Raw genomic sequence first — 19,224 nt, 5'->3', positions numbered from 1 at the left:
ATCTTAATCTTATTTCCAGCTTGTGCTTCATCCAGTCCAGCATTTCTCATGATGTACTCTACATATAAGTTAAATAAGCAGGGTGACAATATACAGCCTTGCTGTATTCCTTTCCTGATTTGGAACCAGTCTATTATTCCATGTCCAGTTCTAACTGTTGCTTCTTTACCTGTATACAGATTTCTCAGGAGGCAGTTCAGGTGGTCTGGTATTCTCATGTCTTGAAGAATTTTCCACAGTTTGTTGTGATCCACACAGTCAAAGGCTTTGGCATAGTCAATAAAGCAGAAATAGATGTTTTTCTGGAACTCTCTTGCTTTTTCAATGACCCAACACAGATGTTGGCAATTTGATCTCTGGTTCCTCTGCCTTTTCCAAATCCAGCTTGAACATCTGGAAGTTCACAGTTCATGTACTTTTGAAGCCTGGCTTGGAGAACTTTGAGCATTACTTTGCTAGCATGTGAGATGGGTGCAACTGTATGGTAGTTTGGACATTCTCAGGCATTGCCTTTCTTTGGGATTGGAATGAAAACTGACCTTTTCCAGTCCTGTGGCCCCTGCTGAGTTTTCCAAAATTGCTTGGATATTGAGTGCAGCACTTTCACAGCATCATCTTTTAGGATTGAAATCAGATTGATTATATTCTTTTCAGCCAAAGATGGAGAAGCTCTATACAGTCAAGAAAAACAAGACCAGGAGCTGACTGTGGCTCAGGTCATGAACTCCTTATTGCAAAATTCAGACTTAAATTTAAGAAAGTAGGGAAAACCACTAGACCACTCAGATTTGACCTAAATCAAATCCTTTATGACTATACAGTGGAAGTGACAAATGGATTCAAGGGATTAAATCTGATACACAGAGTGCCTGAAGAACTATGGACAGAGGTTCATGACATTGTACAGGAAGAAGAGATCAAGACCATCCCCAAGAAAAAGAAATGCAAAAAGGCAAAATGGTTGTAGAGGAGGCCTTACAAAAAGCTATGAAAAGAAGAGAAGTGAAAGGCAAAGGAGAAAAGGAAAGATATCCATCTGAATGCAGAGTTCTGAAGAATAGCAAGGAGAGATAAGAAAGCCTTTCTCAGTGATCAATGCAAAGAAATAGAGGGAAAGACTGGAGACCTGGTGAAGAAAATTAGAGATGTCAAGGGAACATTTCATGCAAAGATGGGCACAATAAAGCACAGAAATGGTATGGACCTAACAGAAGCAGAAGATATTAAGAACAGGTGGCAAGAATACACCGAAGAACTATACAAAAAAGATATTCACGACCCAGAAAACCATGATAGTGTGATCACTCACTTAGAGCCAGACATCCTGGAATGTGAAGTCAAGTGGGCCTTAGAAAGCGTCACTATGAACAAAGCTAGTGGACGTGATGAAAGTCCAGCTGAGCTATTTCAAATCCTAAAAGATGATGCTGTGAAAGTGGCCCTTAGAAAGCATCATTACAAACAAAGCTAGTGGAAGTGATGAAATTCCGGCTTAGCTATTTCAAATCCTGGATGAAGGTTGGATGAAGCTCAAGCTGGAATCAAGACTGTCAGGACAAATACCAACAACCTCTGATATGCAAATGATATCATTCTAATGGTAGAAAGTAAAGAGAAGCTAAAGAGCCTCTTGAGGAGGGCGAAAGAGGAGAGGGAAAAAGCTGGCTTGAAACTCAACATTAAAAAAACTAAGATCATGGCCTCTGGTCCCATCACTTCATGGTAAATAGAAGGCGAAAAAGTGCAAGTAGTGACAGATTTTATTTTCTTGGGCTCCAAAATCACATGGACAGTGATTGCAACCATGAAATTAAAAGATGCTTTCTCCTTGAAAGGAAACCTGTGACAAACCTAGACAACATATTAAAAAGCAGAGACATCACTTTGCCTGCAAAGGTCTGTCTAGTCAAAACTATATTTTTTCAAGTAGTCATGTATGGATGTGAGTGTTGGACCATAAAGAAGGTTGAGCACCAAAGAACTGATGCTTTTGAAATGTGGTGTTGGAGAAGACTCCTGAGAGTCCCGTGGACAGCAAGGAGATCGAACCAGTCGATCCTAAAGGAAATCAACCTTGAATATTCATTGGAAGGACTGATGTTGAAGCTGAAGTGCCAATACTTTGGCCAACTGATGTAAAGATTGGAAAAGACCCTGATGCTTGGAAAGACTGAAGGCAAAAGGAAAAAGGGGCAGCAGAGGATGAGATGATTAGATAGCATCACTGACTCAATAGATATGAATTTGAGCCAACTCCTGGAGGTAGTGAAGGACAGGGGAGCCTGGAGTGCTGCAGTCCATGGGATTGCAAAGAGTCCAGGATGACTTAGGGACTGAACAGCAACAACATAATGGGATATGGTCTAGCTAGGGACATAGTGGAGCAGATTAGGATTATCCACCTTAATTCTTGCTAACTTGTCTTTACCTCTTGGTTTATCTCCTCTCAAAATATTTCCTGGTACCTACCTACTAACACAATTGACAAGATTGTATACATATACATACACATATGTGTGTGTGTGTATTCTCTTACCGCAGGATGGTGTGCAAAGCAGAGCCGTTGTCCTCGAACCAGAAAATATCTAAGCTTCCATCTCTTGAATGAGTTACAGCTCTTTAGAAGAGGTCCTTCCTTCAGTATTTTCTGAAAGATAGAAGCATAGCTTTGAGTAATTAGGTCAATTTGCAAGACCATATCACTTGTCCTCTCATTTGAGAAGTTCAGATATCTGGAAGGCCCTGTCACATATCTGAGAAATGGCCTAAGGGCCAGGCAAGAATACAGAGTAGTTAGTTTATTCAGAAAAAGCATTGGTTACCCTTGGATAACACATTCCAAATCATATAGGCTCTAAGTTTCTTAGGACACATGGCCCAACAACCATGGAAAACATTTTCATTTGTGGTAGGAGGAGGGGATGAGAGACAGAACACAAATATAAGAGCTACATTCCTAGGGAAGAACAAATGGTTGGGGGAGACGCTGAGTTCAGTAAGGGCGGATATTTTGGAAGTCTTCAGGTTGCAGGCCTAGACAGGGCTTTCCTATCTGCTATTTTAGAGTGTTCTTTTTGAATAATAAGTTGGATCATATCCTTTCCTGCTCACAAGCCTCCAGTAGCTTCCCAACAGTTTTAGAACCAAATCCCAAGTCTTTACCATAGCCATCAAGGGATTCATGATCTGGTGAGAGCAAAAAGTGCATGAAAAAGAATTACCATCTTATTACTTTATTTACATATCTCATAGTTTTACCAACTGATTTTTCTGTTACTTTTCGAACAGACTGATTCTAACCAAGCATAGAGTCTGCTTACCATGTTACCATTGGGGAGGCTTTCCCCAATGTAACCTTATAGGATACAAGTCAACATGCAAGACTACCATTTGGGAGAACTCACACCCACCGAGCTGCAAATAAGCCCATGCTGAATGGATGAAGAGACAGACTTAATTCATAAAATCCAGGCTCTACCATGAATTCCATCCATCATCTAAATTAGAATTCACCATTTGGTGGTTGCGGAAGCGTTTGCTTGGCCCACCTTGTGTTTTTCAGTTCTTAATTAATTGATGATATTTAAAAAGCAGAAGGTTTAAGATAAAAATCCAAGTTTCTATTAAAAAAATCTGAACATCTGGTAACAGGGGACCTACATTTTCACATGGCAACAGTCTGCGGGAACAGAGTAGCAGCTTCTCCCTTTAAATGGGGCACCCGATTCCAGCAGGTATTTAAGTTTGGGACCCACTTAAACAATCATTTGCTACTCCCGCTCTCCCAAATATACCCACATCTGTTATACTATCTGTTCAATTCTTTAACCAATAGGTTAGTACTAATGGACAGAGCCTCTGTATGTCAATTGAAAAGTCAGTTCATAGCAATCAAAGTTTACCTGAATCATCTTGATAACTTATGGGAGTTTCCAAGTTATTGTACCACCCTTGAGATGTTTACAAAAGAATAGTGCCAAGGAGTCAAGACAAAGAGATAAAAAGATCTTGTGGGAATGTGGCATGCAGAGTGAGAAATTACATTTAAATTGTTGAAATTGAGTCATCAATGAGAAAACAACTCTGTGTAAGCTCTGTGATTCCATCATTCTTCCTCTGGTCGGATGGCCTATGGAATATATTCTCAGTGATGGCATTTGGTATACTCTATCCCAATCTTGTCAACTTTATGCCATATATTGTTCCACACTAAGTCTTCATGATACCTAGACAGTCATATTTACTTCTCTCTGCCAAAGACTTAAGTTCAAAATTTTAAATGCTCCAACTTTGTACAACTGAAGCCACATCTGTTATTTCTTCCCCTTTCCCAAGCTATTTTACTTTGTCAATTGCTAAATTCTTCCATTGTTCTTATTTTACCATGTATGGTATCCTTTGTAATAGTTTATTTACAGTTTTTGGCTGGATATTTCCCCCATTCCATTTTAAGTTTAAAACATCTCAATTTCAACTGCTTTTTCTTACCCCTGCTGCCATACCCAGGTTCCTTCTCCTCCTGTTGCTTTCAGGATTAGGATGGTGGGGTGAGGTGGCAATGATGAAATGAGGAGGGGGATTTGTTTCTCTAGAAGACTCCCAGAACCCTGGACCCTCTGGTTCCCTCAGAAAATTGCCATACCCTATGATTTGACATACTAAAACAAATAGAATTCAGCCTCTTCTCCCCAGCTACTTCTTTCTGTCAACCTATAGTAATGATCACTGTTTAATTCCCCTTCCTGGTACTTAAGAAATGTTCCCTTTTCTTCCTTTACTTGTGTCCTACTAATTAATCATGTTATCCACCTAGGCACACAGAAAACCAGTTAATTAATTAGCTAATTAATCCATTAATCTGGAGACAAAGCAAATCATCAAAATGTTCAGTTCTCATTTCATGAACTCAGCATTTGTCACGGTCAAGAAAAGAAAAGAAAGAAAATGACAGGTGATTCAGTTAACTAAGAATTGTTTTCTTTCAGGGTAAAAGCCATGTAACCAATATCTAGCTACTTTAATTGTAAGGACTGGATAGCTTTAATTGCATGCATGTTAGTTTACTTTAATAAACTTCATATTGCTATACTTAAAAAAAGAAAGACTTTATGGTGCATCTATCACTGGATAGAATGCTTCATATTTTCTGAGCTCCTACTATTGACCTCACTGTTTGCTAGGCCCTTAGGAGCAGCTAAAGAAGTTGCAAGCACCTTCCCTGGAGGTAGAGGGACAGATAACCCATGTAGACAAACATGAAGTTATATGAGCTCAGAGAATCATTTGAAGGAGCTTTGGGAGCTTCATGTCCATCGTGTTAAATGTTTACCTTCTGGTTCAAATGAGAGGTTCCACTAAGATAGTGGCTATCCACTCACACATCCTGCCATTGGCACACCGGCCAAATCACAATTATCTCCTCTCTGTTCCATGCTATTAAACTGGTCTTTATGAATGCATTAGTTTTAAGTGCAGGGCTGTCTACTCAATGACCATAGAAGGCTAGCTGGTTACATGAGAGTCAACAACCTAGTAGGGGAACTGGCGAGCCCAAGCCTAGTTGCTGCTAAGTTCTAGGGGATTATTGAATGAATTATTGAATAAATTATTACCAATTCATTCCATTTTTCAAGACAAGTTGGCAATCCAGTTGAAAATTTGTGTGAAGTTTTGGAATATGGACATATTAACTACTAATTAAATTAAAACAAAAACTTGAGAGGGCCAAACAAAACATAGATGAGGCCAAAATCATGCCACACGACAACCAATTTGCAATTTCTGAACTGTAACTACTCTTAGTTCCTCTAGATGACAAAATGAGTGAGTGGTGGGTATTCCTGGCTGGCAACAGAAGAGGTTGCAGTGTATGAGTTCAGAGTTTGTGTGCCTGTATATGTAAGATATATATTACCAAGTTGGTAGCAGATAAATGTTTATGTTATTTATGTATAGTAATTAAGGAGAAAGGTTAGAAGACCATTTAAAAGTTTCTTAACACATTATTGACTGGGGGATTTTTGCAGAAACCAATGCCTCCGGTGTTAATATGTCTCTGGTAAATAATGTACCAAGTTCTAAACTCAGGCTCTATATTGTCAACTCTGAACTTCTACAAATATCCATTAATCCATTAGTGTTCAAAAACACCCATTAATGGGTTGAGAGAAGGTAAAATTCATATAGTTTCTTAGTTTTTAAACTCTGTCCCCATTGGGGAGATGTTTCTAAATAAACCATGGTTTACTTAAAAACCCAATAAGTGGCTCCCAGAAGTCAGTTTGAACAAGCAGAAGCTAAAAAACCACTCAATCAATAGGCTACCACAAGTCAATAAAATATGTGCATGCAAACGAAACTTAACCTGCCTAGGGTCACTAAGCTTAACAAGGACATGAGACAAAAATTGGAAGAAACAAACCAAAAAATACAGCCTGTAAAGTGAGGCATTAGCAGAAGAGCCCTCGCCTACCGTGTAACAGGATTTTCAGTTTCCAGATAACATCATTTCACTGACCCCTTGCCACAACCATGTGAAGTATTACTTCCAATTTCCAGATGGGGAGTTCTTCTGTTTCTTTAAAGTGACTATCCAAGAATAATTAGAAAAGTAAGGAGAATTCACATGCATACAGAGCTTTGCAATGGATAAAGTGCTTTTACTTTTGTTATTGAAACTTCCCAGCATCACTCTGAAGTAGGTAGTGAAAGGCACCTACATCAATTCTGTCCTATGAAAGATACCCTGAACTATTATTTCTTTAAGTGACTAATATTTTTATTTCTAAGACATTATCAAGACAGTTGAAAATTTCCTTCTCAAGTAAGATGGTCAATGTTAGATATTTTTGAGATTTTGCAGCATCTTGGGACTACAATAATTGTCAGAAGACTGCATCTCTAGTGTTACTATGGGAGGCAATAAAAAACAGGATTATGTATGGGAATTGTTTTTTGGTGGCCATGTTTATAGGCACACAGATAGTTCATAAAATGAGGCACATCTGTAATCCTCTTGGTTCAAGTTGCCACATTCCTGTGGCAATATGTCTGGTGCTGCAGATAGGAAGAAGTTAGGAAGGGCCACTGGATCCTTGTACATACTGAAATGCTTCTTAAATCAGAACATATTGCACGCAGTTCTATCTGACATTAAAATGCAAATAGCACTGATATCTCTACTCTTAAACACTCAAGGCTGGGTGTTTCGTAGTGGGAGTGAGTGTGGTGCTGAGTTCAATCACTACAGACATCAACTGACTTCATTCAAATCCAAGAGCGCAGGATTTATCATGCATGTGCGCTCAGTTGCTTCAGTCCTGTCCAACTCTTTGCTAACCCTATGGACTGTAGCCCGCCAGGCTCCTCTGTCCGTGGGATTCTCCAGGCAAGAATACTGGAGTGGGTTGCCACGCCCTCCTCCAGGGGATCTTCTCTACACAGGGATCAAACCCCAGTCTCCTGCGTCTCCTGCATTGCAGGCAGATTCTTTACCCACTGAGCCACCTGGGAAGCCCCCAGGATTTATTGAGGCATAGTTAATTCAGGTCTTGAGTACAGCATTCACAGAAAACATCTTTGCCTAACCTGTGGCAGCCCTTGAGGAGAAAGCAGTTTCTTTTTGTGTTTTCTTTAATAAGCCAATCCCTCAATTCATTATTCCCAGAAACCCCTGCACTCGAGCACCAGTGATCTTTCTCCCTGATGTTCTACAATTCAGCATGTACAAATTATTTGACAACAGTGATGGTAAGGATTTCCTTTGCTCCATATTTATACAAGTATATTTTATAAAATATCTCAACAGGGTCTGTAAAGCAGCCCAATTGCCTATATATAATTAACACCTGCCTGCTGCTTAGTTGGGAAAGGGCAAGTACAACTGCTTCTATGAACCTTTCCTTGTGCTCCTCCAAAATCCTCCAAAGCTTCTACTATCTGTTAGGCCTGTTTTTCTGTGGCTCAGTGGTTTTTTGCTAGATGAGGCTTTGGAGGATTCTCTTACCCTTTCCTAGCAAAAGGAGCCCCTGTTACATAGCCAGAGTGAATTCCACCCTCACCTAATCAAAAAGTAAGCAAGTATCATGACATACACCACTACCTGTTATTAGCTGGCTGTTCTTCTGTTTTACTTCCTCATTCTGTTCTTGGGAGGGAGGCTGGACCAAGTTGGGATGAGTGGGTTACCATTCCTCCAGTGAAAACCAGACTTCCACTATGAGCACAGCTAAGGAAGCCAGTTTTATATCTATGGCTCCTTCGGTCCAAAACCTGGAACATCTATTCTCTTTGCTTTGGGGGTGGGGGTGATGGGAAGAAAGCCATTTCGTAACCCAGGCCTGCCAAAGTTGATTCAGAGCAACAATGTTTGATTTGGTTAAAATGCAACTCTGGGAGCTTTTAGGCTTTAAGAAAGGCCAGGCCCACTGCATCTCTGAAAGCTTTACATTCCCTAGGGTCCTTGTTGACGTTGCAGGAGTCAGACAGACTGGCTCCAGCACTGACTAGCTGTGTGACCTTGGGCAAATCACTTAACCTCTCTGAGCCTCAATTTCCTTGTCTGTCAGATGAGAATACCTTGCAGAGCATGTGCCTGCCAGCCACCATCTAAGTGTGAGTCCCTTGTGGTTTGTGGGGGCAAACAGTCCATTCATCCCACTACTGGGAGCTCCCATCTCTGGCCCTACTAGCTGGCCTGGCTGGCTAAAGGCTGAAGCAGAAGAATGAGGAATAGGGACAAACTGTCTCAGTTTTCCCAGGACTTTCAGTGCTAAAACCAGAAGTCATGGGCAAACTGAGACCTGTTGGTCACCCTAGCACTCAGGAGCCAGGTCTCTCTACTGCTTAGGTCTACAAGGACTATAGCTGCAAATCCCTCCTGCTGCTTTCTGTGCTAAGGAAGAACTGCAGAGGCTCAACCACATCCCTATTCTCTATTAGAGAAATAAAAGACAGTTGAAAATGATGTCACTTTTTTCTCTGAATATGTGAAAATTTTAACCAGTTCTTCCATATCATTCCAAAGAGATTTTATATACTGCATAAACATGTGTTGTGCTCTGCTGTGCTCAGTTGCCCAGTCATGTCCGACTCTTTGCAACCCCATAAACTGGAGCCCGCCAGGCTCCTCTGTCTATGGGATTCTCCAGGCAAGAATACTGGAGTGGGTTGCCATTTCCTTCTCCAGGGAATATTCCTGATCCAGGAATCTAACCCATATCTCTTGCATTGCAGGCAGATTCTTTACCATTTGAGTCCCAGTTTCAGCCTTGGGAGAACCAAAATCTTGGAAGCAGGAAATCCAGTTAAAGGAGCAGTATAAGTAGAAGCTTAGTGGAAGCAGCAGCTGCTGCCTAGAAAAGGAAGCTCTATGGTCACACAAAATCCCTAAAGGAAAGATATCAGGGAATTTTGGACACTGGCCTTCAACCTAACCAAGCTCACAGAGTCTAGGACACACATTATCATATCTAGTGCCACTGAATTACAAGGAATGACGAAACATAACTGCTTCCAACTGCTTTCTTCCCCATATTTTCACCTGACTATCTGTAGTCAGAGATGGATAGGTTCTTATAACATCCTGTGTATGTTTCTTCTTTCAGGGATACTGCCCCTACTGCTTCTAGCCCTTTGGTGCCACCACCATGTCACATGCCTTCTCTGTCCTAACCACCTTCTGTGAGACATGTGGCTCCTGTTCTGACTCTGGTGATATCCTCATAGAAGCAGCCAGGGCAGCATCTTCTCTAAGCTTCTCTTCAATTATCTCTCTCCAGAGGAAGACAGTTGTTTCTGGCTGACAAATGTCTGCTATCTGCCTTTGTTTTATATGCATTTTCCAATTTACTGCCTACAGAAATTGTCCTGTTGGGGAGGTGGGAGAAGTTGAGGATTAGGGAGCTTAAGTAATTAGTTCCAAGTCACAGTGAGTGGCGGAGCTGGGGTTTAAAGCCAGCTCCATTTGACTCTACTGCCTCTCCCCCCGCAAAATCCTAAGCATCAACAGAATGATGGTCATCATGATCTGGCATGGGTGTCAGATCCAACCTGGGGATCACTTCAGTCCACTTATTTCTTACCCTCAGTTCAGTTCAGTTTAGTCGCTCAGTTGTGTCCGACTCTTTGTGACCCCATGAACTGCAGTATGCCAGGCTTCCCTGTCCATCACCAACTCCCAGAGCTTACTCAAACTCATATCCATCGAGTCAGTGAGGCCATCCAACCACCTCATCCTCTTGTTGTCCCCTTCTCCTCCCACCTTCAATCTTTTCCAGCATTAGGGTCCTTTCCAACGAGTCAGTTCTTCGCATCAGGTGGCCAGAGTATTGGAGCTTCAGCTTCAGCATCAGTCCTTCCAATGAATATTCAGGACTGATTTCCTTTAGGACGGATCTCTGCAAGGCTGGATCTCCTTGCAGTCCAAGGGACTCTCAAGAGTATTCTCCAACACCACAGTTCAAAAGCATCAATTCTTCGGTGCTCAGCTTTCTTTATGGTCCAACTCTCACATCCATACATGACTACTGGAAAAACCATAACTTTGACTAGACAGACCTTTGTTGGCAAAGTAATGTCTCTGCTTTTTAATATGCTGTCTAGGTTGGCCATAGCTTTTTTTCCAAGGAGCAAGCGTTTTTTAATTTCATGCCTGCAGTCACCATCTGCAGTGATTTTGGAGCCCCCCAAAATAAAGCCTCTCACTGTTTCCATGAAGTTTCCCCATCTATTTGCCATGAAGTGATGGGACCAGATGCCATCATCTTAGTTTTCTGAATGTTGAGTTTTAAGCCAACTTTTTCACTTTCCTCTTTCAATTTCATCAAGAGGCTGTTTAGTTCCTCTTCACTTTCTGCCAAAATGGTGGTGTTATCTGCATATCTGAGATTATCAATACTTCTCCCGGCAATCTTGATTCCAGCTTGTGGTTCATCCAGCCTGGCATTTCGTATGATGTACTCTGCATATGTCCTGAATATTCATTGGAAAGACTGATGCTGAAGCTGAAACTCCAATATTTTGGCCACCTGATGCGAAGAACTGACTCACTGAAAAAGACCCTGATGCTGGGAAAGATTGAAGGTGGGAGGAGAAGAAGACAAGAGAGGATGAGATGGTTGGATGGCATCACTGACGCAATGGACATGAGTTTGAGTAGGCTCTGGAAGTTGGTGATCGACAGGGAAGCCTGGCATGCTGCAGTCCATGGGATCGCACAGTCAGACACGATTGAGCGACTGAACTGAACTGAACTCTGCATATAAATTAAATAAGCAGGGTGATGATATACAGTCTTGGTGTACTCCTTTCCCGATTTGGGACCAGTCTGTTGTTCCAGGTCCAGTTCTGACTGTTGCTTCTTGACCTACATACAGATTTCTCAGGAGGTAGGTAAGGTGGTCTGGTATTTCTTCCCCTAGAGGCCACTATTTCACTTAGGAGGCAAAGCCATGGCCAATAATGTCTGCAGATTTCCCACTAGTTTAACGGAAGGAGACCATGTATTATAAATGATTTCACAATGGAAGAAAAAAGTCAGTGTTTTTGAGGGATGCCTGAAATATCATAATCCCATATTTTTCATATGTTGATACTTTGTAACAATATGCTCGACCATGTCTGCTGCTGCTGCTGCTAAGTCGCTTCAGTCGTGTCTGACTCTATGCGACCCCATAGACGGCAGTCCACCAGGCTCCCCTGTCCCTGGGATTCTCCAGGCAAGAACACTGGGTGGGTTACCATTGTCTAGGAGCTCCTAAACCTGAGGACTTCAGCTTTTAGAGGTATTTTAAAGTGCTTGCACCCTGAGGCCAAAAAAACTTTGTAAGTATGCAAATATGTAGTTCATTTGGCTATAACTCACTTGAAGAGCAAATCAATGAAGATTTGATTGGTGCTTTCTATGCTTTCATCTTTAGAAATACCTCTTTCAAATCATGGCTTCAAAAGTCTCTGATAAAGTGGGCTGGATGAGCCCATATCACCTAACCATATGTACTTGGGGAGACTGCCTTATTTTGAAACTGGCCCCATGCAGACAATCATCTGAAGATGTGCACAGGACCTAAAAATACAGTCACTAACAGGTCCTCTGGGGATGAAGTGGTTAGATGATAAAAAGGGGATGTGGGATTTTTCATTTTAATTTGTTCTCAGCCTTATGAATTGGTGTTGACAGGAATTGTGACGTTGGAAGACAGAAACTGATGCTAGAAACAGTTGGTTTGTTTGCTTCTTGTCTGCTTCTTGCATCAGTAATAGTCTAGGCAAGATGAAGTTCACTAATTCACTAGTGGTTGTGTGTTGGGAGGGAATAGAAGATCTATATGCATATTGTGTGCGTGTGTGTGTGTGTGTGTGTGTGTGCACACGTGCTTGCCCACTTTGCCCCATCAGTGGCAGGTGAGAGCAGGAGAAAGGTCTCAGGTAAGGGAACCTTAGGGATGGGATTGGCCTGGGAGCAGGGTGAGGGACAGAGCCATGGGAGATTCCAGCCAACGACTAAAGCTGTGGATAGCCTTGCTGCCTCTGAGTAGAGGACTATCCCTGGCGGAGTAAAACTGCCTCGTGCAGAGTGTCAACTAAAAATTGACACTTGCCATAGGTGCTTGCCATCTACCTCTACAAGGATTAAAGCATGTGCTGCTGTAGCTGCTGATTTTCAACACCCCCTAAAAGAAGTTCAGGGTGGAGAGCAGAAATGAGGCACTCTGTGCTCAGAGGAAAACTGGCAGAACAGGTCTTCAAGAGAGTTAAACATTTTCAGGAGGGAATTTATTAATATGAGCTCAATTCTTGTATCTCCTATCTAGAAAAGTACTAAAATCCTTCATGGTGATGACTGTTCCTCGTGACTAGCAGAAAGTTTCATGAGACTAGCAGAAACCTTCTGGAAAAAAATATATGTTTGATTGCATGTATTTTCCTTTCACCAAAATCATATATATTCTGACCTCCCCCTCCCCTGCCTCTTTGGAGCAGTTTCTCAGAGCTATCTGAGGTGCTGTCTCCCTGGCTGCAGTCCTCATTTTGCCCCAAATAAAACTTAGCTTGCAACTCTCACATTGAGCATTTTTACAAGTCAACAGGAGGCTGGAGGTATGGTAATTTGATAGCCCACCAAGCCTGGAGGGGAATGGAGGAAAGAGGTGTGATTGCAGGAGACACTAATCTGTCAAAGAGGTGACTATGTTGTAGGCTTTGGTTATGGAGAAATTACTGGCAAGATAACAAAGTTGAAAAGCTATGCCAGTTAGTAAAAAGAGGCTGCCAGGGACAAGCTTTCTGGAGTAGGAATAGTAGTGTAGTAGTAGTAGTAGTAGTAGTAGTAGTAGTAACATGAATTACTAACAGTTGGTAAGCCTTTACTATGTGGGAAGCACTGTATTAAATCATGTCACATCTCACTTGAGCCCAGTAACAATTCTAAAAAGTAGGTGCCATACAATTTTCATTCTATAGATTGAGAAACTGAGGCTTAGAGAGATTAGGTAACTTCTCTAATAGGTTAATAAATGGTAGAGTGAAAATCTCTCTTGAAGTTTTTAGGACATGGAAGACAAGTTATTCCTTCATTGAAAGAAAAAAGAGTAGGGTTTAAATCACTGGTCTTATTATAAGTTATACCCTATTCTATGTCAGTCAATAAAAGGAGGCAGGATAGCCAGGGGAGCTTGGTGGTGTCAACTGCATGTATTTGGTTCAATCTAAGTTTTGTTTTTAATATTACAACGCTAAAGTAATTAAGACAACAAAAATGTTTAATTTACACAGCACTTTATCAGCTATAAAGAGCTGGAAGATTCTCACTTGACTCTGAAAATAACTGTGAGGAGTCAACAAGGGAGGTAATACTATGGGTTAGTTTCAAGATAAGAACGATGTGACTCAAGGAAGTGAAGTAATTTGCCCAAGGTCACTATGTGGTAAACTAGCTCTGGCCTCCTGACTGCTGGTAAATGACTCTTTTCACTGTATCTCTGTATTTTATGTTTTCTGTGTTGTTTGTGCATGCTGAGTCACTCAGTCATGTCCGACTCTTTGCAACAGTATGGACTGTAGCCCACCAGGCTCCTCTGTCCATGGGATTTCCCAGGCAAGAATACTGGAACAGACTGCTTTTTATTCCAGAGGATCTTCCCCACCCAGGGTTCAAACGTCTGTCTCCTGCATTCTTGCATTGTCAGGTGGATTCTTTACCACTGAGCCACCTGGGAAGCCCTCTATATTGTTTGATATCATTTTAATTAGTAGTCTGTAGTTTCAAAGTCCAATTGCCCCTTATCATCCCTTTTCTGCCATCCAGCAATAGAACTCTCTGCCATCACTGCTGGTAAAGAAGTATGTACATAGTCAAGTGTGCCATTAGCAGGCATCTTCATGGTTAATGAAGGCAGTACCATGCTGGACCCAAAGGGAAACTCTTCTCTGACCTGGATGACTCTTAGTAACAATGATGAAAAATTAACTTGGATGTGAACCTACAGCACAAAAGCATTCTACAAAGATCTTACTAGGATAGACTGAGAACACTGCTATTACTGTTCACCTCCCTTCCTTGGGGCCACTTCCCACAGTCTATTCAGATGCTTTAACCGGAAGACATACTGCTACTCTTTTCATAGTTTTAGACCTTCATTTATTTCTCTGCTGGAAGACTGCATTCTTCTTCACCTTCTCCCTGCAGTCAAACACCTGGTAAAACACCACCACCCTCTCTAGCCAGGCTATGTTTAAGGGATTAAGACTTCTCCACTCCTAAATGGCTACTAACTACAGTAATCAAATTCTAACGCCCACTGACCAGGGCTTAGAGCAAAGCTGACTGAGTGTTACTGGTCAGTTTTTGCACTGTTCAGCTCTTTATAGCTTATCCAGAAGGGGCCACCAGAAAAGTACCAAGGCACTGAGGAAGAGGGAAAGAGAGAGGGTAAGAAAGTTAAGCTGACAGGCCTGGAAAAGGGGAAGAGAGGAGGAATAGAGAAGAAATAAGACTAGGATGAGCATGGAGGGGTGACTGGAGCTAACTGAAAACACAGAATAGATGACACAAGAGGCTCATTTCCCCACCAGTGATGCACAGGACTCTCGTTGATCCTGGGACCTTCTCTCAACCACTGTTTCATTGGCTCTGAGATTGTGCCCTAATCCATATGTGCAGTTCTCTGTTCTAAGCTTGCTGGGGAGAAGACAGCGCTGACTAAAATGGGAAGAGAAGGATTTATCAATGGAGATCTGGGGGACAGCTAGACCTGAGTCACACAAAAAATAAACAGTAAGCAAAATTGTCCTCTGGAAGGGGGAGGGGACTGTTCTTTAATTGGAAACAGAGCCTAAAAACTAGCATTGTTTAAGAAAGGAAAGAAACAGAGGAGATGGCAGGGGAGACTCAGTATGAAAAAGACTCACTAATAGCAATATACATACACCAAAATTGATACAGAGAAATATGGAGACACAAGGCTAACCCCTTTTGCCCCTTAAGTTTGAAATCCACACCTTTTCTGAAATGTCCACTACAGTTAGGCATCTTGCTAAGCGAGTTATATTCATTAGTAATAATACAAGAAAACTGTGAGGTAAGTATTATTAGCCTCACATTACAGATAAGGCACTGGAACTCAGAATGGTCAGCTGACTTTTCTAGGATCACACACAGTTACAAAGGAAGATGACTATGAACCCAGGTCTGCCTGATTCTAAAGCCTACACACATTTCTACTCATTATACTGTATACCTAGCCTCTCTCTCCTGGAAAGTGAGAGTTGATTTGGGGTGGGGGGGGGTAGGTAGTTTGCAAAACCATGGGAGATCTGAAAGATCCAACTTGTGAGTTTTCACAGAAATATTTGTACATGGGTGCAGTATAGGCAGCATATGGTGCCACGAAAAGACAGTGGATTAATGAACTATGAATTCCATACAGTTTGGGCTCCAGCAGTAAACTGCTATGTAAGCAAGTCACACCACTTCCCCAAGCTCTCAACTTCATGCTAAGAATTGCAGATAAAGATGCTAAAATTTGGCACTTGATTCATCAAGGGAAGACCAACGCACAACAGAACAAAACTACTAAGGTTGCTCAGGTCTATTGTCACAAAGTAACCTCCTACCAAATTAAAGATGGAAGCAAAGGATAGGCCCTGGTCCCAGAAATAGAAATTATTTCAAAACCAAGCAGATCAGGAAGGCAAACCTCAGTATAAAGTTTTCTTGGTAATCACAAATATATGGTACAGCTGAGTTATGTCTGACAGGCAAAGCGCCCAGAGTGCTACAATCTACCCAGAGTAGGTACTTGATAAATACTTATAAAATGAAATTGAGTAAGGGAAAACACACCTAGAGAGGACAGTGAGAAACTGAAAATGAAAAATAAAAAAGGTGTTCTCAAATGTTCAGCCTAGCACTTGGCTCCTAAAAGCCAGTTGCTGTTGCAGGAAACACATGATGTTCTTTACATTTCTAACCACAATTGGCAAAAACCAATTTGGTATGGTGTAAAGGACTGTAGATTTTGGAATCAAAGAAACCTGGATTTGAAACTAACTCCATCACTTACTATGTGTTTGTTTTTGGGCAAGTAATTTAACTTACAAACCTCAGCATTTTTATCTGCAAAACAACATATGAAGACATTCAACTCTTACAAAGATCAAGGGAATATATTAAAGTGCTTATGGCCAAGTAGAAATTCAATGTATATTTCCTCTTCCCTTCTGTGGATATGGTGGCAATATTTTGACCTCTAAATTGAACCATAAGACTTACAAAGTGTAAGTGTATATGTGGTTGCAGTGGGGGTATTGGTGGATTAATTTGAAATCAGTATTTGCCCCCAAAATTGGGAGCATAATTTACATGCTAATAATCTAAGTCCAGTGGATCTTTTAATACTTGTGGTTAGTGTGCTTTTGAGTTTTGTGGATTTAGTCCATGCAAACACAGACTATTTCCTTCCCATGAGTAACAGAACAGGGATGGCTGAGAAAGGAAACAAATACTATAAATAGAAAATCAAATTTAAGTCTGGAGATGAATTTGTGCCTGCTGTCTACATAAAGATACCCATAATTCTGGGACTTTTCAACTCCCCTCCCTTAAAAAAAAGAACCTAGAAGATCAGAAGGGCTTCTGATTGTAGGCCTGAATATTTAAGGCAAGTTAAGAGAAATGTTCTGTTCAAGCCTGGAAGAGAAACCAGTGTGAGAACAAGTGCTGATTAGAACAGTTAGGATTAGTAAGCTCAAGTGTTTCTATCTCTTTAAACTTAGCACATAGACATTTCAAATCTAATCTTCTGTAATGTTTATGTTAAAATAGTGAGGCAAATTTTGAAGGACAAAAAGGATAACTGAGTTGAAAATATCTTCTTCTATTGTATTCCATTAACCACAACTATGGGAAACACAGTTTTCAAAGGCAGCTATAATCTGCCATAACTAAAGCACCTGGTGGCATTTTATTCTACTGATAGTATTCCTATTATTCCAGGCCAGTTATCTAGGAGGAAATCATTAGCTTTTAGAAGTCTAATCTTGCAAACTTAAAACTAGTTAAATGAAATAAACAGAAATATCATAAGGCAATTTTGCCACATAACTAAATAAATCAGGGTTTTATCATACCAACTGAAGAGATCTTTTACAATGGACTGAACCCAGAAGTCTGCAACTATCCATATAATAGCTTCTGTATGTATATATCCTAAAGCAAAAATTCCAACCCCTTTTTATTCTACCTTGCCATTGATGTTCCTTGGGCTTTCAAGGAAATTCTAAATGTACAGCTATACAGTGAAAATGGACAAATGTATCTTTTCATTACACGTGTCCCTTTTAAGACCTTAAGATGGTTGCAGTGGACTTCACAGTCAACAAATCCACCTTCTTGCCCATGACAATGGGAGAAGACTATATACTTAAGTTATCTCATCCAAATGACTGTCCTTATTTTTTTTAATCTTTTTTGGTTCTTACTTTTCTTAAAAAAAATCTTTCTCCTTTTACCATTGATGCAAAGAAAGGAGATGCTCATTCTTCTTAGCTCTCAATTCTGCAGGAGCAGTTGAAGATTTGCTCTACTAACTTGAGACCAGTGAAAAACCAAAAGCATGTTTCCTGCAGAGAAATGAGTGTAGAGGACATGGAGATTGCCTGTGCCAATGAATTCTCTATGGTTATTACAGAGAAATGAGCTATAAGTGAGGGCAGGAGGAGAAGGGGGTGACAGAGAATTAAACGGTTAGGTGGCATCACTGAATCAACAGACATGAGTTTGGGCAAACTCCAGGAGACAGTGAAGGACAGGGAAGCATGGTGTGCTGCAGTCCATGGGGTTGCAAAGAATCAGACAGGACTTAGTGACTGAACAACATGTTTGCCTACAATCCCTAGGGTTTTCCTGATGGGAAGAATTTCCACCTTGGCATTCCCAACTGATGAGCTTTTTGATTTCTTCAGGTCTTTCTCACCTGGAAACATGGTGTAAGACTCTTTTCCAGGCTCATGATTCACTGAACTGTTTTTAGCTAGGAGAAGCAACTTATGTAATGAAAAATAACAAAAGAAATGCAAACTGGAAACCTCATGAGCCTTGAGTAAGTGTGAAAGGAGATAATCTTTCTGACCCCAAAATGTGTAGAGTACATATACATGTCATCTTCTCATTCAAGGACTTAGGGTTGTTTTGGGATGCCCTTTGGTCTGTCTCAGTTTCCTGAGTCTCACATATATATTTCCTCCAAATAGCATGTTCAAAAGTAAGAGGACATGTTCATTGATGGCTTGAAACTAGGGTAGGTATATGGATATTTAGATAACAGAAGGTAGTTCTGGACTGAATGGATAGGAGAATCAAAGAGAGAAATGGTAATTAGAATAAATGGTGTCAGTGAAGGGATTTTTCAGTGTGTAAAACATTTTATTATATAGAAAAATGTTTCAAGCATATATTTTGCATTAAGCTTAAAATACATTGTATACTCTGCCTGATTTATCCTTACAACATCACACAAAGGCAATGTTGTTGTTGTTGTTCAGTCACTCAGTCATGTCTGACTCAGTTGTGTCTGACTCTTTGTGACCCAATGGACTGCAGCACGCCAGGTTTCCCTGCCCTTTACAATCTCCCTGAGTTTGCTCAAATTCATGTCCACTGAACCAGTGATGCCATCTGACCATCTCATCCTCTGTCACCCTCTTCTCCTTTTGCCTTCAATCATT

The 19,224-nt window shown here is 40.9% G+C and overlaps 1 protein-coding gene across 1 annotated transcript in view; it reads right to left on the bottom strand.

Annotated features, from left to right (window-relative positions):
- The window catches only part of DGKK (diacylglycerol kinase kappa), a 161,096-nt gene that overhangs the window by 109,751 nt on the left and 32,121 nt on the right, over positions 1 to 19,224 (bottom strand). Inside the window, exon 4 of the mRNA XM_043897422.1 lies at positions 2,537 to 2,647. Within this exon, the coding sequence (XP_043753357.1) occupies positions 2,537 to 2,647 (111 nt within the window). The remainder of the gene's footprint in view (positions 1 to 2,536; positions 2,648 to 19,224) is intronic.

This window comes from Cervus elaphus, chromosome X (assembly GCF_910594005.1).
Source record: "Cervus elaphus chromosome X, mCerEla1.1, whole genome shotgun sequence".
Classification (NCBI taxonomy): domain Eukaryota; kingdom Metazoa; phylum Chordata; class Mammalia; order Artiodactyla; family Cervidae; genus Cervus; species Cervus elaphus.
The sequence above is the reverse complement of the archived record's forward strand: the minus strand, read 5'-3'. Positions and strand labels throughout refer to the sequence as shown.